The sequence below is a fragment of the Schistocerca serialis genome, chromosome 2, assembly GCF_023864345.2.
Source record: "Schistocerca serialis cubense isolate TAMUIC-IGC-003099 chromosome 2, iqSchSeri2.2, whole genome shotgun sequence".
Lineage (NCBI taxonomy): Eukaryota > Metazoa > Arthropoda > Insecta > Orthoptera > Acrididae > Schistocerca > Schistocerca serialis.
Window position 1 is genome coordinate 177,572,846 of NC_064639.1, and position 12,620 is coordinate 177,585,465.

Consider the following 12,620-nt stretch of genomic DNA (forward strand, 5'->3'; position numbering starts at 1 on the left):
CCTCCGCTTGCGGTGGAGGCGGCGGACCCAGCGTCCTTGGCAGCGGCGAGTCTGCAGGCGCGGCCGCTCTTTGCGCCGGTCGCCGGCTACCGGCAGCGACACTTGCCGGTCCGCGGAGGACAGGTACCAACGCGCAGGCGCGCGCCCGCCGGTGGGTGGTGGTGGGGGCAGGCGTCGCCGGAGGCAGAGGCTCGTCTTGTGGAGCGCGCCAGTTCGCGGCCGATTCGAGTCGCGAGTGGCTGCCGCAGCAGCAGTGGCAGCGGCGTAGTGGCGACGAGACGGGGCGAGCGCGCGCAAAGTACAGTGGCGGAAGGGTAACAGGTGGTCTCCTCCGTGGGTGTCGTCGCTCTACACCGAGTGTAGATCCATGCCACGTTGCGTCATTGTCGACTTTTGTAATAGACGTCAACTGGCATTCTAAATGAAATAAGTGCTAAGCTCGTATTAACGTGATTTCCTATCGATCGGTGTCACAAAAATCTTAATTATAGCCAGTAATTTGAAAAATACCCTGTTTTCAGCTACGGTCGCAACGAGTGACAAGGTGACACCTAATATTTCGGTCCAAATGTGTGTGTTAAGCATCAAAAAATAAAAAGTTGCTGCATCCGATCACGCTGAAACAAAATTGAAAGTGCTGTCGATAGGAGTGAATATTGCAACAGGGTGGATTATTCGAAATGAACTAAACAAAGAGCACTATCGCAAGATATGAACTGCGTACTCTGCGTCTTACTTGAGGTGATAGCTGCACCACTCTCGTCAACAAGTTACCCTCTAGTACCGAGTGGTGTGCCTTGAATAGTGGACTAGTGAGCAGTAAAATATTTTACTTTTGTTCGTATGCGAAAGACGATGTCTGTCAGGCTCGTAAGTGAAAAATGTTCTCCGCTCCACTGAAACGTAGAGGAGGGAGTAGGGACGCAAAATCTTTGCTGATAGGCACAGGAGTGTATTAGTGTGAAGACGGGTCATTCTGTGGCTGGCGATGGGCGAATCGTTTAGCATAGAGGGTGTTGCTGCGACGGCAGCGACCGAGGGCATAATGCGGTTTTTGGCGGATCAGGACACGGTGCTGCCGGCGGTGGGGGCGGCAGAGGACGCGATCGACGCGGCTGACATCCTGTTGTTGGCGACGGCGCTGCCGGTGAACGCGTCGGATGACGGCGCCCCTGGAAAGGCGGCGGCGTCCAACTCCACGGCTGCGTCGGCGGCCGCGGCGGCGCTGGAGGTGGTGGCCGTGCGGCACCCGCTGTACGTGGTGGTGCCCATGACGGTCCTCTACGCCATCATCTTCTTCACCGGCGTGCTGGGCAACATGACGACGTGCATCGTCATCTACCGCAACAAGCACATGCACACCACCACCAACTACTACCTGTTCAGCCTGGCCGTGTCCGACCTGCTGCTGCTGGTGTCCGGGCTGCCGCCCGAGGTGTACCAGGTGTGGAAGCACTACCCCTACATCTTCGGGCTGACCTTCTGCCGGCTGCGCGGGCTCGCCGCCGAGACGTCGTCGAACGCGACGGTGCTGACCATCACGGCGTTCACGGTGGAGCGGTACGTGGCCATCTGCCACCCGTTCCTGTCGCACACCATGTCGAAGCTGTCGCGCGCCGTCAAGCTGATCGTGGCCGTGTGGCTGCTGTCGCTGGCGTGCGCCGTGCCGCAGGCGCTGCACCTGCAGATCGTCGGGCCGCCCGGCATGACGCGCTGCATGTTCCGCGAGGAGACGGTGCACCACCTGTTCGAGATCTCGACGTTCCTCTTCTTCGTGGCGCCCATGACGCTCATCACCATACTGTACGCGCTCATCGGGCTGCGGCTGCGGCGCTCGAGCGCCATGAAGCGCGACGCCGGGCCCTACGGCCACCGCAACGGCTCCGGCGCCGGCACCGGCCACCAGCACTACGGCTGCGTCGCGACGGCGGCCGACAAGGACGGCGCCCACTCGGCGTCGGCGTCGCTGGCCTCGACGGCCGGCAGTCAGGCGCAGCTGCAGCTGTCCGGCGTGCAGACGCCGCGCCACCACCACGCCGCCGGCAGGGCCAGCCACTCCTCACAGTCGCGGCGCGTCCTCAAGATGCTCGGTGAGTAGTGACCTACTCTCTCAGCATGTAATACTGTACCATCGTCAGGCAGCGATAAGACGCAGAGGGAACCTATTCTGTGGTACGGGGACCCCATCAGGAGTTGCGTTCACCACGGCCGCCAAACCAGCATTAACCTTCGAACAGGCACGATCTACATCTACGTGATTACTCTGCAATTCACATTTAAGTACTTGGCAGAGGGTTCATCGAACCACAATCGTACTATCTCTCTAACATTCCACTCCCGAACCGCGCGCGGGAAAAACGAACACCTAAACCTTTGTGTTCGAGCTCTCTCTTATTTTCAGAATGAGATTTTCACTCTGCAGCGGAGTGTGCGCTGATATGAAACTTCCTGGCAGATTAAAACTGTGTGCCGGACCGAGGCTCGAAATCGAGACCTTTGCCTTTCGCGGGCGGGTAGAGCACTTGCGGGCGGGCGGGTAGAGAACTTCCCCGCGAAAGGCAAAGGTCCCGAGTTCCAGTCTCGGTCCGGCACACAGTTTTAATCTGCCAGGAAGTTTCTCTCTTATTTTATTTTGATGATCATTCCTACCTACGTATGTTGGGCTCCACAAAATATTTTCGCATTCGGAAGAGAAAGCTGGTGACTGAAATTTCCTAAATAGATCTCGCCGCGATGAAAAACGTCTTTGCTTTAATGACTTCCATCCCAACTCGCGTATCATATCTGCCACACTCTCTCTCCTATTACGTGATAATACAAAACGAGCTGCTCTTTTTTGCACCCTTTCGATGTCCTCCGTCAATCCTACCTGGTAAGGATCCCACATCGCGCAGCAATATTCTAACAGAGTACGAACGAGTGTAGTGTAAACTGTCTCTTTAGTGGACTTGTTGCATCTTCTAAGTGTCCTGCCAATGAAACGCAACCTTTGGCTCGCGTTCCCCACTATATTATCTGTGTGGTCTTTCCAACTGAAGTTGTTCGTAATTTTAACACCCAGGTACTTAGTTGAATTGACAGCCTTGAGAATTGTACTATTTATCGAATAATAATTCCAACGGATTTCTTTTGGATCTCGTGTGGATCACCACACACTTTTCTTTATTTAGCGTCAACTGCCACCTGCCACACAATACAGCAATCTTTTCTAAATCGCTTTGCAACTGATACTGGTCTTCGGATGACCTTACTAGATGGTAAATTACAGCATTATCTGCGAACAACCTAAGAGAACTGCTGAGATTGTCACCCAGGTCATTTATATAGATCAGGAACAGCAGAGATCCTAGGACGCTTTCCTGGGGAACACCTGATATCACTTCAGTTTTACTCGATGATTTGCCGTCTATTACTACGAACTGCGACCTTCCTGACAGGAAATCACGAATCGCATAACTGGGACGATACCCCATAGGCCCGCAGCTTGATTAGAAGTCGCTTGTGAGGAACGGTGTCAAAAGCTTTCCGGAAATCTAGAAATACGGAATCAACTTGAGATCCCCTGTCGATAGCGGCCATTACTTCGTGCGAGTAAAGAGCTAGCTGCGTTGCACAAGAACGATGTTTTCTGAAACCATGCTGATCGTATCAATAGATCGTTCCCTTCGAGGTGATTCATAATGTTTGAATACAGTATATACTCCAAAACCCTACTGCAAACCGACGTCAATGATATAGGTCTGTAGTTCGATGGATTACTCCTACTACCCTTCTTAAACACTGGTGCGACCTGCGCAATTTTCCAATCTGTAGGTACGGATTTATTGGTGAGCGAGCGGTTGTATATGATTGCTAAGTAGGGAGCTATTGTATCAGCGTAATCTGAAAGGAACCTAATCGGTATACAATCTGGACCTGAAGACTTGCTCGTATCAAGCGATTTGAGTTGCTTCGCAACCCCTAAGGTATCTACTTCTAAGAAACTCATGCTAGCAGCTGTTCGTGTTTCATAACAGGAGAGGGCATGGTGCGCACTTTGTACACAATGATAGAACACCTAGACGGATGCCATATTCCTTGACTTCCGAAAAGCGTTTGACTCGGTGTCCCACTGCAGACCCCTAACTAAGGTACGAGCATATGGGATTGGTTCCCAAATATGTAAGTGGCTCGAAGAGTGTTCATCGGAGGTGAGGCTAACATCTGGAGTGCCCCAGGGAAGTGTGGTACGTCCGCTGTTGTTTTCTATCTACATAAACGATCTTTTGGATAGGGTGGATAGCAACGTACGGCTGTTTGCTGATGATGCTGTGGTGTACGGGAAGGTGTCGTCGTTGAGTGACTGTAGGAGGATACAAGATGACTTGGACAGGATTTTTGATTGGTGTAAAGAAGCTAACTCTAAATATAGATAAATGTAATTTAATGCAGATGAGTAGTAGTGTAGTGCTTGACACAGTCACGTCGATTGAATATTTGGGCGTAACATTGCAGAGCGATATGAAGGGGGACAAGCATGTAATGGCAGTCGTGGGGAAGGCGGATAGTCGTCTTCGGTTCATTGGTAGAAATTAGGGAAGACCGCTTACAAAACACGAATACGACCTATTCTTGAGTGCTGCTCGAGCGTTTGGGATCCCTAACAGGTCGGACTGAAGGAGGACATAGAAGCAAGTCAGAGGCGGGCTGCTATCTTTGTTACTGGAAGGTTACGGAAATGCTTCAAAAACTCGGGTGGGAGTCTCTAGAGGAAAGGAGGCGCTCTTTTCGTGAATCGCTACTGAGGAAATTTAGAGAAACACCATTTGAGGCTGACTGCAATACAATTTTACTACCGCCAACTTACATTTGGCAGAAAGACCACAAAGATAAGATAAGAGAGATTAGAGCTCGTACAGAGGCATATAGGCAGTCATTTTTCCCTCGTTCTGTTTGGGAGTGGAAAAGCGAGAGAAGATGCTAGTTGTGGTACGAGGTACCCTGCGCCACGCACCGTATGGTGGATTGCGGAGTATGTATGTAGATGTAGATTTAGATATTGTCAAGGTAAACGTATATGATCAAAAATCACAGTTAAATCTTAGTTTGACTCAGCTATGATAAAATAAACTACTTTCACAAGCTGCGACATCGTCGCGAAAAAACACAGTCACCCGTATATGTAGTAAGTTTCCTTTAATTTACGTCTATGGTCACAATATTTTTGTTTAACAGATTACCGGTTTCGGCCTTTAGTGACCATCATCAGATCTGTTTCATAAAAACAAAGTCCTAATGCACTGCACCCATTGTGGCATCGTCAAATGTTAAATGCGGAATCAGCACCAGCATGTGATGTGATTTATACGTATTTGACGATGCTGGTGCTGATTCCGCAATTAACATTTGACGATGCCACTATGTTTGCAGTACATTACGACTTTCTTTTTATGAAACAGATCTGATGATGGTCATTAAAGACCGAAACCGGTAATCTGTTAAACAAAAAGATTGTTACCATAGACGTAAATTAAAGGAAAATAAACTACTGTTAAACGAGCTGAATCACTCTTTAATAAAGCAATAATAAAGTGAACTTTCATTATATCACTCTATTGCCGCGTACAGCTGTTGTCGCGGAGAGTAATGACGCACTCGAAGCATTAAACATCCCAACCAAAACCTTATCCGATAACTGATTAGCTCGTAGACAACTGCCTCATGGTGGTAATGTGCTGCTAGCTCGGACACTGGGTCACTTGCTTGCACTGGTCGTAAATTATTTCTCACCTAGCTCGATGTTTATTTCATGTTACTGCTTTTCACTGGGACGTACCACCTGTTAGCTGAAGTAACAATGATGGAATAGGTATAGGGTTGTAAAACAACAATGGAAGAGCACAAGTCAATATTATTTGTCGTTGGGGCACTTCATACATAGGCGCGCCAGCTCGAGGTTTAATAAGAAAAGTAGGGTCAGCATCTTTATTTCTGTTGCGGACAGGTTTCAATCACTGCGTGACTATCATCACGCGTAGTATTAACGCCCCGTGGATTCATAAATACAAGCAGTAAAACTGCAATATCGGAACATACCAATAAAGAGTACTTGCCATACCGTAGCATTAAAGGCCTGTGGACTCATAAGCACAATCGATAAAATTGCAAATATCAATGAAGAGTACGTGTCAGAGCCGACGTCTGTACTCTTCACTGATACGTGCAGCTGTTGTAATTTTACTTCTCGTATTTATGAGACCACAGGGCTTTAATACTAGAACTAACGATGGTTACGCAGTGACTGAAATCGATTTGGGACAGAAATAAAGATTTCTATTTCAACGACCAATGCTGAATCTCCTTTTATTACTATTTGTCGTAGTTTGATGACATCGATACGACTAGTACAAAATTTATCGATAAGAGACAGCTTCCAACGGTGTTTTTGCGCAGAGCTTCAGGTCAATGCAGACGGCAACTGCGTTGGCAAAATCCACTGGTGTCAAGCAATGTCCGTCACAGGGTACACCAGAGGACATCACTCCGCTACATGAAGCTGGTCGTAGCGCGCCGAGCTAGCTCAACGTTAACGACCTCGCTGTGATATTTAATCCTGTTTTGGAGTTATTGTTTTTGAGAAGAGTCATTTTTCCCGTTTAACCTGCTTTATTTCGAAATAATCACTTCGTTTTGTAATTTAGTTATTGACTAAATTGACACCCTTAGGCTTTTTCAAACTACCTGGTAATAAATGCTGCAGCAGATAAAATAAAAGTACAGCAACTCACAGACTCACAGAGATCCAGTGTGTGCTGTAACTTTCGTACGGCAGCGAAACTTGGTGGATATCCCAATGCCTTAATGCAGAACCGATTTACGCTGGAAACAAATTATTTAAATTATTTCCCATTTCGCCACCAGGGGCAAATCTGGGACTGTGAATGCAAGAAAGACATTATAGGAACGTTTCCATATGGATTAGAAACGGGAAGTTGGCATAAAATGTTAAATAAATAAGAAAGACACAATGTTGATCTTGTTAGTAAACAGTCGCTTATACAATTGTCCGATACCAGCACTGGATACGTCGACAATACCCAGTACGGCGCTAGATTTGCACCTGATGGCCGGAACTCGAACTATTAACAGGAAATTTTTTTTTCGTCTTAAATCGGTTCCGCTTTGACACATAAGTATATCAACCAAGTTTCGACACCGTACCGTTGTTTCTGCGCAAACAGAACGTCCGTGAGTAGCTGCAGTTTAATTTTAACGACCCGAAACACATAAAAATTTATACACATTTGTTAATTTCAAAAACTGTAAGCAAGTCACATTCTATATATTCCATACTTCCTTAATAAAGGTTTCTCACAATCACAATAGTTACGGTCACAACATATACATACATCATTATGTAGTATGATTTGCACTAGAAACGTAAAACTATGAATTATAACTGATACTGCCGGCAATTGACGTTACAGCTTATTATCTTAGACGTGCAGTACTTATGTAAAAGGAGAATAATGCGACAGTTATTTGGGTTTAGTCACTTTGCCGGTGTACAACAAATTAAAATACATGAGTATAACAGTGCTAATACGGGGACAGACTGGCAGATCAATATTTACAAGACCTAGAGACACCATAGAATCTGGAGATAAAGGAAGCCAGATTCGTCCTCCGTCGAATATTGCTTTAACGAAAACCAAAACTATCACGACGTACTGAAAAGTAATACCCCCGTATTTTTTATGTGAAAACTTTCAAACTGTTTTATACATAAAAGATGTTATTAAAATTCGAAATCTTTATTATTTTTGTCTACATATTTATTTCTCAACATAGTCACCCTGGCGACGTTTCTGCCATCGACCAGTGTGTTGATATTTCACTGCCGGCCGTTGTCGCCGAGCGGTTCTAGGCACTTTAATCTGGAACCGCGCGACGGCTACGGTCTCAGGTTCGAATCCTTCCTCGGTCATAGAAGTGTGTGATGTACTTAGGTTAGTTAGGTTTAAGTAGTTCTAAGTTCTAGGGGACTGATGACCATAGATGTTAAGTCCCATAGTGCTCAGAGCCATTTGAACCATTTGTACTTAGCTTAGTTAGGTTTAAGTGGTTCTAAGTTCTAGGGGACTGATGACCTCAGAAATTAAGTCCCGTAGTGCTCAGAACTATTTGGATTTGGATATATCACTGCAGAACGTTTGAATTCCTTTACGAAGCCAGAACCTAACCTCTGCTTCCAACGCTTCAGTACTATGAAAGTGAAGTCCTCGAAGGTATTCTTTAAGTTTTGGACGCAGATGAAAATCGGATGTGGGTAAGTCTGGACTGTATGGAGGATGATCGATGAGAATCAACCCAAGGCGTCGGATTACTGCAGACGTCACGGCGCTTGTGTGTGGTCAGGTATTGTCATCCTGAAGGGGAGGGTGTTCCGTGTGTGGAAGGACTTTTCTAACTCTAAACTCGGTTACAGCACTCTGTTTCTCGCGCACTGACGTAGTTATGTTACGCACCGCCACGTTACACGATACAGTTCTGAGTCCTCTAGCGGCAGAGGTCAGCAAACATGTAGACTTCACGATCAAGATGTTAGAATGTAAAAACAGGCTTCTTAACTAAAAAGTTTTAAGAGTTTTCACATAAACATTCAGAGGGATTAATTTTCAGCGGGCCCTCGTATACGGATATAAAATTTTACACACCTTTGTTAATTTCATTAGCATCAAATATTCGAAATGTCTATGTCGATAACGCGAAAGCTGATTGCGTCCCTATTAAATGTTTCTCACAACCACAGTAGTTGCGGTCACAACATGTATATCCATCGCTGTTTAATATGATTCGCAATAAAAAGGCTAAAATATGATTTTAATATGATACTAGCCTCAAATGGCTTTACAGTTCACTATCTCAGACGTAAGGTCCGTATGTAAAAAAAATGGTTCAAATGGCTCTGAGCACTATGGGACTCAACATCTGAGGTCGTCAGTCCCCTAGAACTTAGAACTACTTATACCTAACAAACCTAAGGACATCACACACATCCATGCCCGAGGGAGGATTCGAACCTGCGCCCGTAGCGGTCACGCGGTTCCAAACTGAACCGCCTAGAACCGCACGGCCACACCGGCCGGCCCGTATGTAAAAGCAGAACAATGCCTATTTTAAGCGGTGTAGACACCTATCCAGCGTTCAAAAAATTAAAAGACGTAAGTGCAACGGTCCTGCTGTACTGGACAACCTCAGGGGTCAATTTGTACTGCGCTCAGGGTACAACGCAGAAAGTGCAGCTTTAAAAAGCCGGGTTTATCCTTTGCCGAACACTGCTTAAAAGAAAACCAGAAATTCGAAATAAATGTAGAATTCACGCACAAAGAGTGCCAAGCTCACACAGTTGCAAATATTAGAAATTAAGAAGTACTTTCTGAATCCACACATTTACTATTGAACGAGCAATCTCAGTTCAATTATTGACTGCTTTTAGAGAATGTTACAGTCTTTACGTAGGAGAAAAATCTTCGGGCCTTCATTTATAAATAGGTAATGATACAAACCCCCATTCCCCTGCGCATAGCTCTACTCCAATATATGTTTATTCATAGACGTAACAGCTGCCCTAATAAATTCTGTAAAATGGTTAGCTACTCAAGAATTGATACATTAAAAAGCTGAAGATTAGAAAACAGTCTAATAAACCTAAACTTAGGTCGTACGCTAATAATAAAATATGTGAACATTGATAAAAATGTTTATCGTTAACACAATTTAGATGACTACATAAGGTGACGTTAACGTCTTAATATCACCATATTGTTTATCAACAAACTTAACAGCACGACCTTAACGTCAAAGATAGAACAAAAGTTCAAATTGGTTCAAATGGCTCTGAGGACTATGGGACTTAGCTGCTGTGGTCATCAGTCCCCTAGAATTTAGAACTACTTAAACCTAACTAACCTAAGGACATCACACACACCCATACCCGAGGCAGGATTCGAACCTGCTACCGTAGCAGCAGCGCGGCTCCGGACTGGAGCGCCTAGAACCGCATGGCCACCTCGGCCGGCTAAAACAAAAGTTTTTACAATAAGAAACACATATTTGGTCAAAGACGTCACTCTAATGCTTACTACAGAAAATCTCATAAGCGAAACATAATTATTTTGGAGACTTGTTAAGCCTTAAAATGTGGGAATATGGGAAGCGAGTAAGTTTTTTATCATATTTGTGAGGAGCAAATAGCCAGAAACTCAAAAAAGAGCATCACACAATAAAAGAACTATCGTTTGACTCGGTAAAAACTATTATAATACATGTATGGAACGGAAACCTATGTCTTAGCATCTAAGTAACCAATCTAAATAACAGTATTATGTATCTTCAGATCCGGTTAGCTAAAAGGTCGTCGCAGCAACTGTTGCACCTCTTTGAGGACAATAAACGTTAACGAGTAAATCTAACGAGCGACACGTGGAGTAAATTGTCTCACACGCCGCAGATCTGTAAGTGGGTCCCCACCGCGGGTGGCACTTTATAAGACGCCACGACCGTTACCACATGAGACGAAAGGAACGCTTCAAAACAACTAACTTGTGGGCTGTACTACGGATCACCCCATTAATACAACGTTAATGTACAGATCGGTTAGAAATTGACTGAAAAGACTGTACAGAATTTACATGGTTGGTTGTGCTGAGAAATAATTATTAAAAAATGGATACGTTGTACCGTTTCCGAGTTAATTAACATTGACATTACCGTATCAAACCGCACGCGCACAAATTCAAGCGGAACGCTAGATACGGTATCGTAAAACGTGTTCTTGGTTTGGTTTCCTAAAATCGATCAGGAGAGCGATAGATAAATTGGCCATGGGGCGATAGGAAAGACCGCACTCGAACCAAAAGCTGAGTGGTCTCACGCGCTTTCATCCACTGTCAGAACAACTGACACTAAAAAGATGAAGATTGTCATTACTGAGTGAAACCGCGCATCGTCGAAGGACTTTATATTATGATCAAAGACTGGAATAAAAAAAAACATTTGAATAAAAACTACAGTTGGCAGGCAGCATGAATTTGCGAGCGCAACGACGTATTTCACTAACTTCAGTTATAATTAACTCGGAAACGGCTCAACGTATCGAATTTTTTCTCAACAGTTATTCCGTGGCACAACCTGCCCTACAATACCCTTACAAGGTTCTCAGACTGTATATTCATACAATGAGCTTGAGCTACGATACGTATCCATTATGTTGCTAAGTGCAATTCTTGTGGTCACAGTGAAGATTAAAGTTAATCATTGTTTGCGTTTGTAGAATTTGTATGAGTCGTTTACTGCTAAAAAACTAAATCTGTTGCATATCTTAAGACTGCTAATTTTTTCTCGTCGTTTCGGTTTATAATATTCTGTTCGTCGTAAAATGGCGGCACTTAATTTACAGGTCAACCAATTAACCAACGGAAATTTCTTGGAAGGTACAAGCTGTATGCTGGATCTCGACTCGAACCCAGAACCTTTCCCACTAAATCCCCAACATCTACGTTTTCGGTAAAAGCCGGAACACCGTCGCTGCACCTACATGTTCCATATACTTACTCTGTAGTTTTTAATTTGAGTTAGTCGCTATTTAATTTGTACACATACAGTGTTTCTCTATTTAATACTGTGGATCTCCATGACACTCGAAACATTCAACAGCTAATTAACTGTACTTTAAGAAAATATTTATGCAATCCGCTATCTGAAGAAAACAATGTTCTGAACTACACTCCTGGAAATTGAAATAAGAACACCGTGAATTCATTGTCCCAGGAAGGGGAAACTTTATTGACACATTCCTGGGGTCAGATACATCACATGATCACACTGACAGAACCACAGGGACATTGACACAGGCAACAGAGCATGCACAATGTCGGCACTAGTACAGTGTATATCCACCTTTCGCAGCAATGCAGGCTGCTATTCTCCCATGGAGACGATCGTGGAGATGCTGGATGTAGTCCTGTGGAACGGCTTGCCATGCCATTTCCACCTGGCGCCTCAGTTGGACCAGCGTTCGTGCTGGACGTGCAGACCGCGTGAGACGACGCTTCATCCAGTCCCAAACATGCTCAATGGGGGACAGATCCGGAGATCTTGCTGGCCAGGGTAGTTGACTTACACCTTCTAGAGCACGTTGGGTGGCACGGGATACATGCGGACGTGCATTGTCCTGTTGGAACAGCAAGTTCCCTTGCCGGTCTAGGAATGGTAGAACGATGGGTTCGATGACGGTTGGATGTACCGTGCACTATTCAGTGTCCCCTCGACGATCACCAGTGGTGTACGGCCAGTGTAGGAGATCGCTCCCCACACCATGATGCCGGGTGTTGGCCCTGTGTGCCTCGGTCGTATGCAGTCCTGATTGTGGCGCTCACCTGCACGGCGCCAAACACGCATACGACCATCATTGGCACCAAGGCAGAAGCGACTCTCATCGCTGAAGACGACAATTCTCCATTCGTCCCTCCATTCACGCCTGTCGCGACACCACTGGAGGCGGGCTGCACGATGTTGGGGCGTGAGCGGAAGACGGCCTAACGGTGTGCGGGACCGTAGCCCAGCTTCATGGAGACGGT

General features: G+C 45.7%; 1 protein-coding gene across 1 annotated transcript in view; it reads left to right on the forward strand.

Moving 5' to 3' along the window:
* Positions 1 to 898: 898 nt before the first annotated feature.
* Positions 899 to 12,620, forward strand: part of LOC126455833 (pyrokinin-1 receptor-like) — a 541,107-nt gene continuing 529,385 nt past the window's right edge. The window contains exon 1 of the mRNA XM_050091595.1: positions 899 to 2,090. Coding sequence (XP_049947552.1) covers positions 989 to 2,090 — 1,102 coding nt within the window. The 5' untranslated portion in view covers positions 899 to 988. The remainder of the gene's footprint in view (positions 2,091 to 12,620) is intronic.